At 40.8% G+C, this 18,025-nt stretch overlaps 2 protein-coding genes across 3 annotated transcripts in view; both read left to right on the top strand.

The window, feature by feature from the left end:
• The first annotated feature begins 1,553 nt into the window (after window positions 1-1,553).
• MED7 (mediator complex subunit 7) lies at window positions 1,554-4,487 on the top strand. Of its 2 annotated transcripts, none has more exons than XM_028718358.2 (2): window positions 1,554-1,688; window positions 3,521-4,487. In XM_028718358.2, the coding sequence occupies exon 2, from the start codon at window positions 3,538-3,540 to the stop codon at window positions 4,228-4,230; it is 693 nt and encodes a 230-aa protein (XP_028574191.2). In that variant the 5' UTR covers window positions 1,554-1,688; window positions 3,521-3,537; the 3' UTR covers window positions 4,231-4,487. The 2 variants fall into 2 exon arrangements, with proteins under 2 accessions (XP_028574191.2, XP_028574192.2); XM_028718359.2 differs by having other exon boundaries at window positions 1,589-1,721.
• Window positions 4,488-8,719: 4,232 nt separating this feature from the next.
• Window positions 8,720-18,025, top strand: part of LOC114591394 (uncharacterized) — a 29,175-nt gene continuing 19,869 nt past the window's right edge. Inside the window, exons 1-5 of the mRNA XM_077923491.1 lie at window positions 8,720-9,112; window positions 12,410-12,772; window positions 13,855-13,887; window positions 14,552-14,625; window positions 15,644-15,776. Coding sequence (XP_077779617.1) covers window positions 9,073-9,112; window positions 12,410-12,772; window positions 13,855-13,887; window positions 14,552-14,625; window positions 15,644-15,776 — 643 coding nt within the window. The 5' untranslated portion in view covers window positions 8,720-9,072. The remainder of the gene's footprint in view (window positions 9,113-12,409; window positions 12,773-13,854; window positions 13,888-14,551; window positions 14,626-15,643; window positions 15,777-18,025) is intronic.

The raw sequence follows: 18,025 nt of genomic DNA, 5'->3' as shown, positions 1-18,025 counted from the left end.
TTGAAGAGCTTTACCCTGAGCTTTCACAATTGCCAGGGTATTTTTGTGTCAGTCCTCACAAATACTCAGCCATTTTGTGCTGGCACACACACTGTTGTTGTTTAGTCGTTTAGTCGTGTCCGACTCTTTGTGACCCCATGGACCAGAGCACGCCAGGCACTCCTGTCTTCCACTGCCTTCCGCAGTTTGGTCAGACCCATGTTTGTAGTTTTGAGAACACTGTCCAACCATCTCGTCCTCTGTCGTTGCCTTCTTCTTGTGCCCTCAATCTTTCCCAACATCAGGGTCTTTTCCAGGGAGTCTTCTCTTCTCATGAGGTGGCCAAAGTATTGGAGCCTCAGCTTCAGGATCTGTCCTTCCAGTGAGCACTCAGGGCTGATTTCCTTCAGAATGGATAGGTTTGATCTTCTTGCAGTCCATGGGACTCTCAAGAGTCTCCTCCAGCACCATAATTCAAAAGCATCAATTCTTCGGCGATTAGCCTTCTTTATGGTCCAGCTCTCACTTCCATACATCACTACTGGGAAAACCATGGCTTTAACTATACGGACGTTTGTTGGCAAGGTGATGTCTCTGCTTTTTAAGACGCTGTCTAGATTTGCCATCGCCTTTCTCCCAAGGAGCAGGCGTCTTTTAATTTTGTGACTGCTGTCACCATCTGCAGTGATCATGGAGCCCAAGAAAGTAAAATCTCTCACTGCCTCCATTTCTTCCCCTTCTATTTGCCAGGAGGTGATGGGCCCAGTGGCCATGATCTTCGTTGTTGTTTTTAATAATAATAATAATAATATAATAATAATAATAATATCTTTATTGTCATTGCCCCCTCTCGGGGACAACGAAATTACTTAAATTACTTTGATGTTGAGCTTCAGACCATATTTTGCGCTCTCCTCTTTCACCCTCATTAAAAGGTTCTTTAATTCCTCCTCACTTTCTGCCATCAAGGTTGTGTCATCTGCATATCTGCATATGACACAAGATGATGCAGATGGCACACACACAGAGCACTTATATTTCAGGACCACCTTTATTTTTTTACCTCCAAAAGCGTATATTAGAAGGCATTCTATTCATGAGATCGCAATTTGTTTTTAATTGTTTTAATATAGTATTTTAAATTGATGCAGCCCACCCTGGGATCTCATAGTGACGGGAAAGTAAGAAATTGCAGAAGCAACAGCATCAGCAGTGTAAGAAGTTTCCTACAGAAGACGAATGCTGTCTTTGGTTTTTGTGCTGCAGGGGAAAACGCGCAGCGCCATCTAATCTCAGCTGTAGGACAAATGCTGGTGAATCACATTTTAGGCATAGTCTCCTCTGAGCTTCTCTTGCGATCTCACCCCTTCAATGATGAGACCAGAATCACAAAGCAACCAGGAAGTCCTGTGCGTGGAAGAATGACCAGTCTAGGAGGTCCCGGGTTCTAATATCTATGGCAACGAGGATGACGAAACCTCGTTGGATATCAAGAGCAGCCAATCAGAAAGCAACTCTTTCACTGTTGCTCCCGCCCTCCGTCCCCCCCACCCACTGCCTTTTCTCCTACCCGGCTGCCTGTCGTCCCGACGCGTAAGCCAATAGGGAGGCAGGACGCCGGAAGTGGCTCTGTGCCGGTAGTTGCGGGGAGGGAAGAAGCGGAGGGAAGCGAAGCAGGAACGAAGGCGGCAGCTGCGAAGGGAGACCAGGTGAGTTGCGCCGATTTGTGCCTGCAGAACCAGGTAGGGCCAGGGCTCCTAAAGTGTGTGTGTGGGGGGGGGGGGGTGTTGCGGGGGGGGGCGGGGTTCATTTTGATCTTGAACCGCCATTTGCCCGCCGTTTCAAAAGCTCTTGTCTGCCCCTCCCTCTAAAAATGTTCGCCGACCTGGTTCGCTTCGCCACAGGGTGAGAATCTAAACTGCTACTTGAGCTGGAAGGGATCTTCAGAAGAGACTTTTTTTTCCTTTCACGACAGTGAAAACGCACTAAGGTCGACTCAGCCGTCCATATTACATTTAAAAAATACATTATATTCAAAATACATTAAATACAATATATTAAAAATATATACAGTCCAGAAAAATGTTTACAGTCCAGAGAAGTCGAATCGGGTTATCTTTAGGCGCCAGGCGAAAACATTCCTCTCCTTCCAGGCCTTTGGCTAATTAAACAATCTATGGGCGTTCAAATTTTGTGTGTGTGGTTCTGATGATTGTTACGATGTTACATATTTTTGCCATTTTATTTGTATGCCGCCTTTCCATGGTTAAAACTATGCTCAAGGTGGCTTACGGCAGGAAAAGGTGTACATAATCGCACACGTAGCAGAAGTAGCCGTAAATAAATTAAAACATATCAAAAAGACCACAACCAAAGTGAACAATTTCTACATTAAGTCATGAAAGATTTAAATGTGCGAAAAAATTATTTTGACCAAAGCCCCTAAAAATTAGCCCAACACAATGGTCTGTTCAGAAACCTCAGCTTTTGTAGGTGCAGTCAGACAGGGCTCCACCCTCTCAGGCCCGGAAGGAAGGGAACAGCTCTTCCAGAACTCACAGCCAAGATTTGTTTTTATACCATAAACTGCTTTGTAGTACTTGGATGAAGGGCAGTATATCAATTTAATAAATAATAACATTAGTGTCTGTTACTGGGAGGAATTGTTTTGGATCAGGAAAAAGTAAGCAAGGTGACCGTGTGTTGCTCCATGATCCATGAGTTGGAAACCATGCTATTTAAACATTTACCTGGGAGTAAATCCCATTAAGTCCCATTTATCTTTAGGCACTAAGCAAAAACTTTCCACTTTAAAGAAGCCTTTGGCTTCTGTCTGTGGCCTTTTAGCATGGGGTGGGGCTATAATGTATTTTTAATGTATTTTTGTTTTGTTTTAATGTACCTATGTGGGCTTTTGTTTTGAGTTGTCTTTGGCAAGAAAAAGTGACTGATAAATTTACTAAATAAATAATAATCATACTTCTGAGTAAGTGTGTATATAAGATTGCACTCTAAATTCACAGCACGGTTGCAAAATACATGGATTTATGTAATGCAAGCTGTGGTGTCCATGTAATTTAAAGTGCTTTCTGAAATGAGTTCTGTTTCTGAAATATTGTTGAATAGTTGTTGCCTAACATTTCTGTCAATATTTCATTTTATTTTAAATTCTCAGTAATATTTGTTGTGAAACATTCAAAAAAGCCCAACTAAGTAGCTCAGGCTTCCTCGGCCCTCCAGATGTTTTTGGTTTATAACTCCCATGATCCCTAGGTAGCAGAACCAGTGGTCAGGGATGCTGGGAATTGCAGTCTCAAAACATCTGGAGGGCCGAGGTTGAGGAAGCCTGAAGTAGCTAGTAAATATTTTTCTTAGTAATTTTTATCCCATAGCAGGCCTAAAAGGAAAAGGAAAAATTAAACAAACCATTCTCTTCTAGTTTATAAATACTTTTCTCTCTGGTTACTAGTATCAAAATATGGTATTTGTTTTGTTTTGTTTTTTGTTTGCTAACATTCTAAATAATTGTTCATTATTTTAGTGATTTGATCTTCCACAATGGGTGAACCTCAGCAAGTGAGTGCCCTCCCTGCACCTCCAATGCAATATATTAAAGAATATACAGATGAAAATATCCGTAAAGGTATCACCCCGAAGCCACCGCCACCAATTAAAGATAGCTACATGATGTTTGGAAACCAGTTTCAGTGTGATGAACTAATTATTCGACCTTTGGAAAGCCAAGGCATTGAGCGATTGCATCCCATGCAGTTTGACCATAAGAAAGAACTGAGGAAACTCAACATGTCTATCCTGATCAACTTCTTGGACCTTTTGGATATATTGATAAGGAGCCCAGGCAGCATAAAACGAGAGGAGAAACTGGAAGACTTAAAACTGCTTTTTGTTCATGTGCATCATCTTATAAATGAATATCGACCCCACCAAGCCAGAGAGACATTGAGAGTCATGATGGAAGTGCAGAAACGTCAGCGTTTGGAAACTGCAGAGAGGTTCCAGAAGCATTTAGAACGAGTTGTTGAAATGATCCAGAACTGCTTGGCCTCTCTGCCAGATGACTTGCCTCACTCAGATGGAGGGATGAGGATAAAAACTGAACCTTTGGACCATGAAGACAGTCTCAGTTGCATTGGACAGAATGACCAGCAGAGAGCAAGCTCTAACCTCAAGAAGGATCAGGTTTTGGATAAAGATGCAAACATGTGTAGCATTATTGATGAAATGACATAAAGACTCTTTGTAGACTTATTTTGAGTTAATAAAAGTTATTGGGAGTGAAAATGAAACTGATGCTGAAGAGGTCAGTAGAGTTTGAGATTTTCTTCTATGCTGCCTTTTGATAGTGATACTTAATGAGCAATCATGGAACATGGTCTGTAAGAGACAATAAACTCTGATTTATTTTTATAGTATTTCAGTGTGCACTATGTTTTTGTCTACTTGGCTTTAAATAAAAGTAAAACCGATAGATGGCTTTATTCTGGAAAGCATCACTTTTGTCATTTATTACTGCCCAGATTCCGCTGATAACTCATTTCCTGATTGTGTGTGGGAAGTTCTGTACTCTGGTGGTTCTTTGTTTCAGTCAGAGCAAAAGGCATATTCTACAATATTGCTAGACTGTTGCAAACAATGTTATGCCAAATATAAGCAAAAAAGCATCCAAGAATTTCCTTTCTGAATTTTAATATCAGTAGGTCAAGAGGTTTTTTGTTTTTAGAATATTGGATAGTTCAATGCTGCCATGGATACAATTCAGGAAAGATAGGAGTGGAGGTGGAAACTTAGAAGTAGAACCACCAGCCCAAAATGGATAGCAACCCAATGTTGGTACTGCGGGGAGAGGGGTTCTGCATGAAAATCAGCATCTAGAGTCCCACTTCCACACAATGGCTACTGGCTCTCCTGCCAATGGACTTCCTATGTATTTTCCCCTCTTTAAATTAGATACTTTGGATCAGTGTGTTCTACTTTGAATCCTCTTGATTTTATGAAACATTGTTTCTTTGCCTCAGGAATGAAACAGGAGTGTACATGTATTAAACATTTCTACTAACTTCACTGTGTATGGCAGGTTTTTTTTTAGTTGTCATTCTTGTGACATTAAGGGTTCAATCATACTTGCAGTGCTTTTCCTGTGAGTTGGCAAAAGAGGGCAGCACCTAACTTGCAAATTATGATCATTTTCCTCATAAATACAATATTATTCTACCCATTTTATTTTTTAAAATGAAGAAATATCTTAGTTGTGGTTTTGCCACGACATGCTATGTTGCTGCCTTCATAAAGAATGTATTTAGTCATATCATGCATTAGGGACATGAGTAAACTAGTTTTGTACACCAAGTACAAGGAGAACCATGTACCCCACCTTTAGATCCTTGGAAGATAAAGGTAGTATATAAATGTAATAAAATAAATATGTTTCTCTGCTTTGGAGTAATAGTACAGTGAGACTTAAAAGCAGGGTGAAAACTACAGCCTTATATGCAAACACTTTAAATCAGCTGTAGGATGAAGTAGTTCTCTTCCTTTTCTTCAGGAAACAGCTGAAAAGCATGGTCATTCTTAGAATGTCTTTTACAGTGGTACCTCGGGTTAAGTACTTAATTCGTTCCGGAGGTCCATACTTAACCTGAAACTGTTCTTAACCTGAAGCACCACTTTAGGTAATGGGGCCTCCTGCTGCTGCCGTGCCGCCAGAGCACAATTTCTGTTCTCATCCTGAAGCAGAGTTCTTAACCCGAGGTACTATTTCTGGGTTAGCGGAGTCTGTAACCTGAAGCATATGTAACCGGAGGTACCACTGTATATCTGTTGAATGTAATGATTCTTCCTTCCTAGATGGTCCCTGGTGTTCAGAGTTGTGTGCTTGATGCTAATATTGCAGTAATGCCCGGCCATAGCAAATGAGATGAAATAATTTAAGTAGATCTAGATTTATTTGTAGAGATAGTTCTCTACAAATTTCTGTTCTTATCCTGAAGGAAAGCTCTTAACCCAAGGTACTATTTCTGGGTTAGCGGAGTCTGTAACCTGAAGCGACTGTAACCCAAGGTACCACTGTACTAAGTGTCTCCCGGAGATAGTTTCTTGGCCAACAATTGCTTTTGCCAGTGGGTAGAGGGCCTGGTGACAAATTCTGTGCTTCTTCACACTCCTCCTGACACAGTTGCTTCCCACTCACTGCATTCTGGGATCGAAAACCATGACTATAACTGTAGGAAATTAAAGAAAACCCCTTCCGTGTGATTAGGAGATGACGATTTTGAAAACTAACTAAATAAAACAAATTAACATGCATAGTTTTCATGTCTCCCCTCAAGGCAGGGGAGGCCAGTTAGCTTGGGGGAGACTGCATCCCCAGTCAACTTCCTGCATACCTGCTGATAAACAGGCTCTTCATAAGCTCCTGAGAAAGTGGGAACATTTAAAAGGACTCCTTTTATATATATATAAAAAGGAACAAAATAAAGTGATGATGGAGCATTAGCTTCAAAGCCACTGGTCTGGACCACAGTTAGCTGAACTGCCATGCCTCCTTTGTCCACCATCTCTGGGTGTTATTGTTTTGTATTTAATTCCCACACACCCATGTGGCCTTAGGACAGATATCAACCAAATTAAAAGCAAAATTATAGAAGGAAGAGCTATGAATCTTGGATAAGAGTGAGATAAGTGGGAATCCAAAAACTAAGAGGGCCATGGGTTCCTCAGCCCAGTGTCCTATGTGATATATTTGCACTTTGGAATGAAGGGCAAAATACAAATTTAAAACAAACAGAATGTATTTAATCAGTAAATAAATAATAATTATGTATGTCTTGGCTAGGGAAAATGTCAAGGGTTGAATCAGCAAGAATATAAACACCAGTCTATTCTTGAAATCAGCAATGGACAGGTTCCTTTTTTCTGTTTCATACAGGATGTGGTTTCAGCAGGCTCAAAAAGCTAGACTGAAACAGACAGCAATGGTACAGGGCTGTTTTGCGAGGACTGGCTTGTGACTGTCCACACTAGGTTTGTGCACTGGGTATGGGTTAAACTTTTTATTGGGTTGAAGGAATAATGAGATGAATTGCTATTTTCTTCTCTTACAAAGTAAGATAGGGACACGGGTGGCGCTGTGGGTTAAACCACAGAGTCTAGGACTTGCTGATCAGAAGGTCAGCGGTTCGAATCCCTGCGACGGGGTGAGCTCCCATTGCTCGGTCCCTGTTCCTGCCAACCTAGCAGTTTGAAAGCACGTCAAAGTGCAAGTAGATAAATAGGTACCACTCTGGCGGGAAGGTAAACAGCGTTTCTGTGCACTGGTGGTTCAGAAGCTGTACGCCGGCTCCCGTGGCCAATAAAGCAAGATGAGCGCTGCAACCCCAGAGTTGGCCACGGCTGGACCTAATGGTCAGGGGTCCCTTTACCTTTACAAAGTAAGATGCTACTTTTTCGTTTCTCCTTGGTTAAGAAAAGCAATTATTATGCTGAAATTACCAATATATTATTCAGTACATTGCATTCATTATTTATTGAATTTATGGATTTTAACAGGGGCTGTCTCCTGGGGGTTGGGGAGGAATCTATTGCTGGTGGCATTGCTATAAACAATTTATGTTAATCTGAAACTAAATCATTAGTGCATTGTTGTGCACTAATAAAAATTGGTGGTGCTGTTTAGCTGAGAAAAGCATATCTTCATTAGCTATCCTCTCAATATTGTCTGAACTGAGTGCAATATTTATTTATGGTTGCTCATGCAAACCCCAGTAGTCAGTCAAAATAAGGCTTTGGAGTTCTTTAAGGCATTCACCATGTTCAGAAATCAACATTTATTGTGAATTGGATTTTATTGTGCACATGCACCAAAGTGCCACGACTTTGGTTGCTAGTAGTGACCAAAATTAAATCCCATTGATTTCAATGGAACTTATATTAAAATAATGACTAACTTGCCTCATTTAAGTGATTGGAACTTAAGCTCAATTAACTTAGCCTGGAGCCAACTCCATGGGTGGTGTTCAACTTTTACTTAGAGGAGACCTTATTGAAATTAATCAACACGACTAAGTTAGTTCCATTCATTTAAATGGCTCTACTCTGAATAAAAGTTAGTTGAATACCACCTAGTGGGTGTCATAAAATCCACAAATAATACCCTCTGGGGGTGCAGTTTTTCTGAATTTTATCATTTGAAGTTGATGCAGCTGCATGTATTATAAAACTCAAGATGTTGGCAAGATTAAGGCACAAAATAGGCAACAGCAGACAGCTGCTCACAGTGGTGCTTACCTGACCTTCAAAGAGTAGTGTCACTGCTGCTTAACACAAGGAGGTTAGTGCAATGCAAACACACCGGCAGACCCAATCTGGTGCTTCTGCTGGAGTATTTGAACTGCACTGACCTCACCCACTCCTTCCCAGTAATCAGCGATTCAGCTCTCCAGATAAGCACTGCCACACCACCATGTCCTCCACCCCTGGAAATGGGGAGGGAGGCTTGGTTGCTTCTCTTTCTCTTTAAAGACACAGTGAATGTGCATGTGCTAGATTAATTCTAATCTATTAGTTGCTTTAGCAAGCCGTTAATTTGAACAACATCAAGACCCTGTAATAGTTGAATCCTAGCCTGAATGCTAATTCCCTGTCTACACATAACTTTCCAGCCACACTTTGCAATAAAAAAGATGGTGTAGAACAGTATAATGAGAAAGCCTTTATCTTCACATTTAAATCTTATAGGCAATTTCTGAAGATTATGGGAGTACTGTACAGAACAAATCCCATCCTCTGATGTCCTGAGCAAAGCATTTTGTCATTTCTGTGGAAGTCTGTTGCCTTTTAACCAAGATGTCCACAGTATTTACCAAACACCAGCATTGGGTGGCCCAGTGAGATGTGAACTAACCACAGGGTGGGGGAAAGAAAGAAAGCCTGCTACTGAGTGCTGTGACTTAGGTCACACATGATGTAGATCAGAAATTAGAGAAGTCAGAAGCTTGGTTGTGAAATGAGCATTCTGTTAAATCTCCGCTTGCAGTAGGAACAAAGCCACCCTCTGCTGCCATCTAAGCCTACACCATGTTTCCCCTGGAACGAATTCTGTTGGTGGTGTTTACAGGTAATCAAACATTAACAAAATTATAAATTGTGAAGTTGCACTTCTGGGAAATCATTGTTTTAGACTTGTACAGTGTAATTGTTCAGTCTGTAAATATTTAATTCTCTTTAATTCAAGACCAGACATCTGGCAAATGATTGTGATTTCTAACATAATCCTTTTAAGGCTGTAATACCAGATATATACCTAAATTGACTTGTCTCTGAGTAAACGTGCTTAGGGATGAAGATGCAGGAATGAGAGAAAGTTAACATGCTGCTGTTATTTGCATATGGTATATGATTTCAAGAGCTTAGGCACTAATACTACGTTCTTTTCCTAACAGTCAGCATCAACCATGTGACATATTAAGATGTTATTGAGGCTGACTGCATGTAATGCATGTTCACCTAACTGGAACAGAACCATGTGAAAACTATAAACCTCACATGCACCCTAGGTTTCCAGAATACCTGGTTCTGTGCTACAATATGCTATGATATCCCCACACAGTATTAATTTGTATGATTTGAAACATGGGGCTCTACTCAACAGCGTCAGCAAGAGCTGTGAGGATATGAGTCACATGCTATCAGCATACAGACTTCAGCATTTGAAAGAAAATATATTTTGTTCCTGCGTAATCTGACCACAGTCCTTAACCGCCAAGGGGCTTCCCACCAGCGCAAATGCTCTTTTGTTTCTGGTAGAGAACATATTTTTCTTTTCTTTTTCTCACAATAAAGCTAAATGTGATGGGAGAAATCATGCCTCGTTTAGTCCCAAACAATCCTTTCCACATCTGGTTCAATATTTCCTACTTTTATCCTTCAGTCTGGTTCAGCAGCAAGTCAATTTCTATGCTTGGTCTTCATATAACAAAATGTTGAAAATGTTTGTTCACAATGATATGTGGAACAAAAGGGAACTAGATGTCTCAAAGCTTTTTCACCTAACATCTTATAATCAGCAAAAACCTTCACCCAGAATTGGTCCAGTCTACATTCTTTTAAAAATGATTTCAATGAACCATCACAAGTCACATCAACAGGTACATCTTCCTCTTCTGCAGATAGTTGTACATCACCACATTCAAAAGGATTCCTTACACATGAGTGCTCAGGATTTTGTGCAGGGAAGTAATCTCTGATGCTGGTCGCTAAATCACGCAGGTGCTCAGTGATGTAATGTTTTACTTCTGGCATCAATTCTATGTCACTGGCCCCCAGAAATGTCTCCAGTGTTGGGATATTAGTGAGGCTACCACCTTATACTCAGCTTGCCCATAATCATAATTTTTAAATCACTGCCGCAGTCTTATCTTCAACATAAAAAAATATTCACATCATTACCTTGAAGGCTTGTGTTGAGAGTGCTCAAGTATGTGAAAATGTCTGCTAAGTAGGCTACCATACACAACCACAGAAAGTTGTTCAACTGATCACATGAAATTTTGAATCTGTCAGAAAAACTATTGAGTCAGACCACTGATCCATTTGGCTCAGTATTGTCTCTACAGTGAATGGCAGTAGCTCTCCAGGATTTCAGATAAGGATCTCTGCCGGTCCTACCCAGAGGTGCCAGGGCATGCGCAAAGCAGATGTTCTACCCTGAGCTATTGCCTATCCCCAGACAGTAGGAAAAGTTCTCCATTGCTAGCTACACTGCAACTGAATTTTAAAAAAGGAACTGTGTATAGAACTTGCAAGTGCTCTATATGCAGAAGGCTTTTTATATGCTATTCCTTACTTGTAATCTGAGATGGTGCATCTTAGCAAAGCTTTGTAGCATAAGGTTCTGCTATCTGAGGGATCTTGCACCTTCAAGACATAGGTGAAGGCTTGGTCAGGGCTTGATAAAGTATTGGTGAAGACTGAGTAGAAAACAGATGGAATTTTGTAATTTTGGTGGTGGTAGTAGTAATAGCAGCAGCAGTAGTAATTTATAATACAGTCCTTCTGTGCCCAAGTTTCATCCCCAGCTGAAATAGATTAATTAGTTAAATACAGTACTTATTTGGAGTGAGGTTTTTATTCTTGCTTATTACCCAATAGAAACAACCAACTTTTTAATTTATTTGGTTTCTGCCCTACGTCTGTTTCCTCCCACCCCCAAATGTAGCCACATGTCTTGACTCAGAAAACAAGAAAACAAAATGCTATGCTAATCATGGTGGCAATTTGCTTAGCTATTTTCCCTGTTGGACTTCCAAGCTGAGACCTGAATCCCAAACTCATAAGGCAAGATTCACTGCAAACCCTACCCACAAGCAGTGGGAGAATCCTCTAAACTTGATAGTCCTTGGAAGTAGAGAGCAAGGGGACAGGGGAAGGGAACCCTTACTTTAAAAAAAATGATAGGCATGTCAATCCGCCCCGTGGAGCGAACCATTTGCTCTCCTCTCCCCTGCCCCCTCCAGTCGCAAAAGCCCTAAGAAACTGTGTCAGAGGTTTTTGCTCAATCCCAGCTCACTTGGCACCCAGCAACTCTTTCACAAGTTTTTCCCTGGCCAGCAAGCAGGCACTGGTCACGAGCAGAGGGTGGATGATCCGTGGAAGGCTTTCATCGTGCAAATAACAAGATAAGCAAGTCCCCTGGGTGTGTTCCGTGGACCCCCAGGGGTCCCCGGACCCCTATTTGGGAACCACTGCTCTAAACTGATTTGTTTAACAAGAATATTTATCAGTTAGTTTTTGTTGCTTGCTAAAGAATTTACTAAACATTTCAGAAATTTCCACTGAAGTGCATAAGTGATGACTGCTATTGAAAAGTTAACATTTACAAGTTGCATCCAATGGTATTCCTCTGCTGGTGGAAAGCTCTTTGATCCAGCAAAGAGTTTCTCAGCAGAACAGGGAGCCTATAACTCACCCTCTTCCCTGCAACCCCACCACCTTCCACAATGTTCCAAAGGTCCCCCATTCAAAAATCACATTCCTTCTCCATTCTTCTACGGTTCTATTAGCTCAGAGAGCTTTCTGATACTGAATGGACTCCATTGGATACAGCCCTATGAATCTGCCCCCCATAAATGACTACACATTTTGTCATGGAGAAACATACTTCATGTTTGAGCACCCATATTATTGTTCAGCTTAGTTTGGGTGTGTTTGCTCTTCGTTTTCTTGGCTTCAACTCAAGAGACTGAGGCGAGGTGTTGGAATATGTGTCTGGGCAGAATATTTTCAAATTACAAAGTCAGCATAATATTAGGCTTTAGGAAAGTTGCTGAGATGGAAATCTTTTTACAAATACAGTGATGTTCCCACAGTTTGTCACAATTCCATTCCTTTTTTCTTTCCTTTTTTGTAACTGTAGTGTCTTCCCCTACATGCTTGTTGACATCAGTTGCTGGGACTACAATACAGGGAAAAGTGGGCCAGAACATCACTTTACCCTGTCATTATTCTACTGTGGAAAATGGGATCAGAACCATATGCTGGGGGCGAGGAAGTTGCTCTCTATCTTGGTGTTCCAGTCAAATTTTCCAGACCAACAAACGGAAATCGATATATAAGAAGGATAGCAAGTATTATCTACTGGGAGATGTTCATCAAGGAGATGTGTCTCTGACAATTGTGAACGTAACAGAAGAAGATTCGGGAACATACTGTTGTCGTGTGGACATAAGTGGCTTGTTCAACGATCTGAAACATAACATTGAAGTTGTGATTGAGAAAGGTGAGCAGAATGCTTCCACCAGGCATATGCCAGTTTGTCACTACCTAAGACAATATTTGCAGCATATTTTTAAGCTTGGCAAAATGTTAAAGGGTCTTGATAAAACTTTTTACAAAAAAGGTAGAGCTTCTGCTATGAAGGCTAGCAATCCCAATAAATCATATGTTTATCCCCCCCCCCCCCGCCGCCAAACATGGGTAGCATTAAAAAATGATTATGCATATTTGCAGAGGATGGGTATCAATAGCTAAATGTAAATTATTTCCTGACTCGATGGGCTTTTGGTTTACTGCAGCAAAGCAGTTCTTTTGTCATTATGCCCTTAAATTCTTCATAATTACCCAATAATCACATTTCCTTCACAAACAAATATGCATCTGTATTTACACTCACAGCTAAAGGTAGGGAGGAAGAGAGGGTTTCTGCTGTTACATTCTCATATTCTTAGAAATAGTCCTGTGCCAAGCAAGACTTCAATCCAACAAGTTGATGGCTCAGATTTTCAGGCTATATGACATGCTGAAATATAAAAGTTGCAGCAGGAATTTGGTTCATGATCAGAGGGCTTGGTCATAGTTGACCTCTGCTGGAATGAAAAGTAAAACTAAAAACGAGACAGCAGTTGATCTCCTGCTAAAAGGAAGAGACCACTGGGCAAGTCCAAAGTATATGTGTGAATGCAACTTCTGCACAGCCATCCATAGTTTGGTAAACCTCAATGGCCAGTAGATGTTCACACAATTCTTTACTATATTAGCTTCAGGCACAAGTCCAAAAAGTGCTAAATATATTCCATTGTATCTAATGCTTTTGGGGCTTGTACCCAAAGCTAATATAGCAGTAGTGTGGAACCTTAAGCCTGCAAACTAAATAGACCTGCCAGGTCCTGTCAAATGGTCTGTGAGACAATTTCTTCCAAACAGGACATACCTGTAAGAACTTTGGCCCTTGGAACGTTGGACAGGTACAAATCAGGTAGTTGGGCTCAAAGAGGTTCACCACCCCTGTAATACAACAAAGACTTACATTTTTGCTAAATATGGTATGGTGCAACTGACTTGTCTGTTCTTTTTCTTAATCAGGGAACTGGAGTCCAACTTCAGCTAGAGTACCAGGTATGTGTATATAGATGGATTGTGAATTTGTTAGTCTCCATTGGTTAGTCTCAAGTCTAGCGAAGCATGGAGTGAAATGAAGTGTTGACTGTAACTCTGAAGGAAAAGAAGAAAGAATAAATTAGAAGAAATAGTGAGTGTGCTTATCTCCCATTTTAAACTGACAACACTAGATTTTCTTATCCATGCATATAACATGGGACTCATCATCCAGGAGCATCCATTTATGTATTCAAAGACAAAGACAGCTATAATTATAATTATTTATTTGTACCCCACCCATCTGGTGGCTCCCAATAGAATATTAAAAATACAATAAAACATCAAACATGAAAAACTTCCCTAAACAGGGCTGCCTTCAGATGTCTTCTAAAAGTCAGATAGTTGTTTATTTCCTTGACATTTGATGGGAGGGCGTTCCCCAGGGCGGGCACCACTACCGAGAAGGCCCTCTGCCTGGTTCCCTGTAGCTTTGCTTCTCGCAATGACGGAACCACCAGAAGGTCCTTGGCGCTGGACCTCAGCGTCCGAGCTGAACGATGGGGGTGGAGATGCTCCTTCAGGTATACTGGGCTGAGGCCATTTAGGGCTTTAAAGGTCAGCACCAGCACTTTGAATCCAGGTTGTATGAATGAGTATGCTGCTTTATCTTTGCTTTGTCCAGCTACTATACACTTCACTGAAACTTACTTTGCTTTGGAACCAAGATGGATGTCCAGCACACAATCCCCACAGGATGTAAGTATCTGCATGGCCTCTTTGCAGATTGATGGTAATGTTACATAACTTTTAGGTACAAAATGTCCTTCCAAAACTTATCTGTGTTAAATATTGTTCTTTCTTGTTATTGCTATCCATCATTTTTGGTGAGTGAACCATAAATAAACGACTTCTTCTTTTCCTCTTACAGAGAGCCTTTGGCAGACTCTCTTATTCCCCCCCCCCATACTCTACTCTATTAAGCTTAAGTATAACTAAATTAATATTCCTTCTTGTTTTATCTTGCCTCCATCCTCCACCTACTGTCTTTCCCTGTGTTTGTTCTCAGATTGAAAGTGTCCTTTTCTGCTTTGTAAAGTACTGTGCACATAGATGGATATATAAAACAGACATTTTTACCATTATGATAATAATTTACTGTATTTTTCTGTGTCTAAAACACCCCCATTTTTAAAATGCTCCCTATTTATGAGGACAAATTTATGAAAATGGGGGGATATTGCCCAGAGTTGTTGAGCTTTTTTGGGTTGATTGCAAAAAACAACAACACTCACCCACCATAATGAGCAGCACAACTCGAAAAACCCACCAATCGTTAGCCAGCGCGACAACAGATGACGCAAATCACCCCCCCCCCATTGCCACCACCACAGCAAATTGAAAGCAGTGCTTGCCGCAGCCACCGATCACCCACCCAAACGCAACTGACAATCTCCTGCTCCCGAAAACGACCAATCCTCCGTGTCAATTCTGCACTAACCCCTCAGTTTGGAGATCATTTGAAAGGAAAAAACAACACTTGTCTTATACACAGAAAAGTACGGTATCTCATCAGATTTCATGAGTACAAGCATAATTTTCAGTACTATAACACTCCTAGCAGATTAGCTCACCTCATCTAAATTACCCTATTAATTCCATTTCTGTATAAGTAACTTGTTTGAAAGGTAATCTGTTATATCTGGACATAAGTGTTTGTATTGCACTTTTCAGTTTCTACTCAGTGAGGTCATTTCTGTATATATATTTTTTGCAGAATATTTCTGTACATTTTACCACACTAAAAAGAGAGAAAAGAAAAGAAGAACCTTCAAGGACAGTCCTATATATTGGCACTGGAACATGTGCAGTAGTATTATTGCTCATTGTGGCAATGCTGGCACTTAAGTGTAAGTATTCCTGTAGTTTTGCAGAATTTCGCTATATATTTTTCAACATTGGCAAATGAGGGAGGGAAGACAGAATCTCTCAGGGCTAGTGCTGGAAGAGATGCAGTATCATTATTAGTCAATATTTGTGGGACTAAAGGATTGTATTCAATGCAGCGCTATGTCAAGGTCCCAATGGTATAAGGATCACCACTAGCACAATGGGTCTTTCTGCCTCCCCTCCTTTCATGCAGTGGCGTAGCATGGGTTTGCCAGCTCCCGGGATGGGGCAAGTATTGCACCTCCTGGTAGACTGGGTAGCTGGGATGGGGACATGCACCAGGGGGGTGCTTGTGGAGGATGAACAGAGCCCACCTTCAACAGGTTACTTCCTGTTGCCTCTATCCACCTGCCCACTAGTCAAACTCGCGTGCCAGCAGGACTCCATGCCTATTGTGGGAGCACAGTCAGGTGTGTGCCCAGGGCCATGGCCTCCCTGGCCCATCACACCACGCCTCTGCCCTCATGTGCCCTCTAAATCTGTTCTGGAGTATCCTACATCCCTCTGTTGGTTCGCACCAGCACAAGTACACATATAGAGAGTAGTTCGAATGGACGTATTTCAGAAATATTTGGACCATTTGGCTTTGAGATATTGAGTTGCGCATGTGGTTATTATTTTGGCATTGTATATATTAGTTAAGGTTTCATGTACAGTGGTACCTTGGTTTAAGAATAGCCCTGTTTATGAACTATTTGGTATAAGAACTCCGCAAAACCGGAAGTAGTGTTCCGGTTAGTGAACTTTACCTTAGTCTACGAACAGAAGCTGAACAGTAGAAGGGCACTGGCAGCGGGAGGCCTCATTAGGGAAAGCGCACCTCAGTTTAAGAACAGCTTTGGTTTAAGAACGGACTTCCGGAACAAATTAAGTTTGTAAACCGAGATATCACTGTATTAGAAATTGTTGAAATGTCGTACATTATTGTTAATGAATTTTTGTAAACTATACACAGAGTTGCTAAATTTGTGGATTACAGCTCTCATTATCCCTGACTACTGGATGCTGAATGGGAGCTGAATTCCAGCAACATGTGGAAGACCACAAGTTCTCCATCCCTGTCCCAATATAAAAACAAAGCTTTTCATGCCAACACTGCATGCAATTTACAACTTTTCTATGCCTCTAGCATAGGAGCCAAATCCTAGGGGCTGAGGAATCTTGGCAACCCAGTAAAATATTTGAGGGGGCCGGGGGGGGGGGCAAAGTTGATGGGCATTGATGTTCAAATTATATGTGTGTGCCACATCATGTGAGCATTTATGTAGGGTGGGGCTTACTGGCCCCTGCAATATTTTATTCAAGTTGGCACCTCTGGCTTTTAATAAGTCCAGTCCACTGATGTTATAGCAGCCACCAATCCTTGTTTTTTGTTGTTATTCACTAAAAACATAGCATCTTTTACAAACAACCATATATAGTTAATAACATTTTTTTAATACCAATAAACACAAACGGTATTCATTGCCAATTACTGTAATTCGTTATGCCAATACTGCGGAGTAGAGAAGAGAGACAATATGTCACCTTGCCATAGTAACCAGGTTGTCTATTACCCAATTTTCATCAAAATGGATTTTGGAACAATGAAAGTGCAAACATATTCAGGTAATGCCTTACTAGCAAAATCAGGATGATTTACTTGCTGCATACAAATATGGAAATAGGACAGACTTTCTGGAGGGCAGTAAAATCAGGAAGTACTGTTTGGTAGTTCCTCTATATTAATCTCACTCTTAATCTAATGAAAGCAACTGCCTTTTATATTATTTATGCTTTTTAAAAACATCCCACAGGGTATTTACACAAGAAGCAGAAGATGAGTAATTCTATAAGGTAATTACTATTCAAGTCTGTTTCTAGTTTAATGCTAAGAAGAGTAGATGCTATAGTAATTCTACAACTTGCAATTTTTCTGGTACAAAGTAATATTAGAGTTGGAGAGTTCAGCACGAGTGCTACGTATTCACATTCATTGGAAATATATAAGGTAACACCATGGGTTACATTAGGATGTTTATAGGCCTGGATTTAAAGCATGCAAATACTTCCATGTGTGTCAAACAGCAGCACCCCCAAGGCCACATGGGGCTAGTTATGAGAAGCAGACAGAAGGGTAGGCCTGAATACCAATTTTCGAAATGAGGGGAATTTCAAAAGCAGATTATGAAATGAAGTAATGGTCTGCTGCTTAAAGAAAAGGTAAAAA

The sequence above is a fragment of the Podarcis muralis genome, chromosome 2 (genome assembly GCF_964188315.1).
Source record: "Podarcis muralis chromosome 2, rPodMur119.hap1.1, whole genome shotgun sequence".
Classification (NCBI taxonomy): Eukaryota; Metazoa; Chordata; class Lepidosauria; order Squamata; family Lacertidae; genus Podarcis; species Podarcis muralis.
This window is presented reverse-complemented; position numbering and strand designations above follow the sequence as displayed.

Bases quoted from the DNA above. Each gene is read 5' to 3' on its own strand.
- MED7 (XM_028718358.2), top strand. From the start codon at position 3,538: ATGGGTGAACCTCAGCAAGTGAGTGCCCTCCCTGCACCTCCAATGCAA.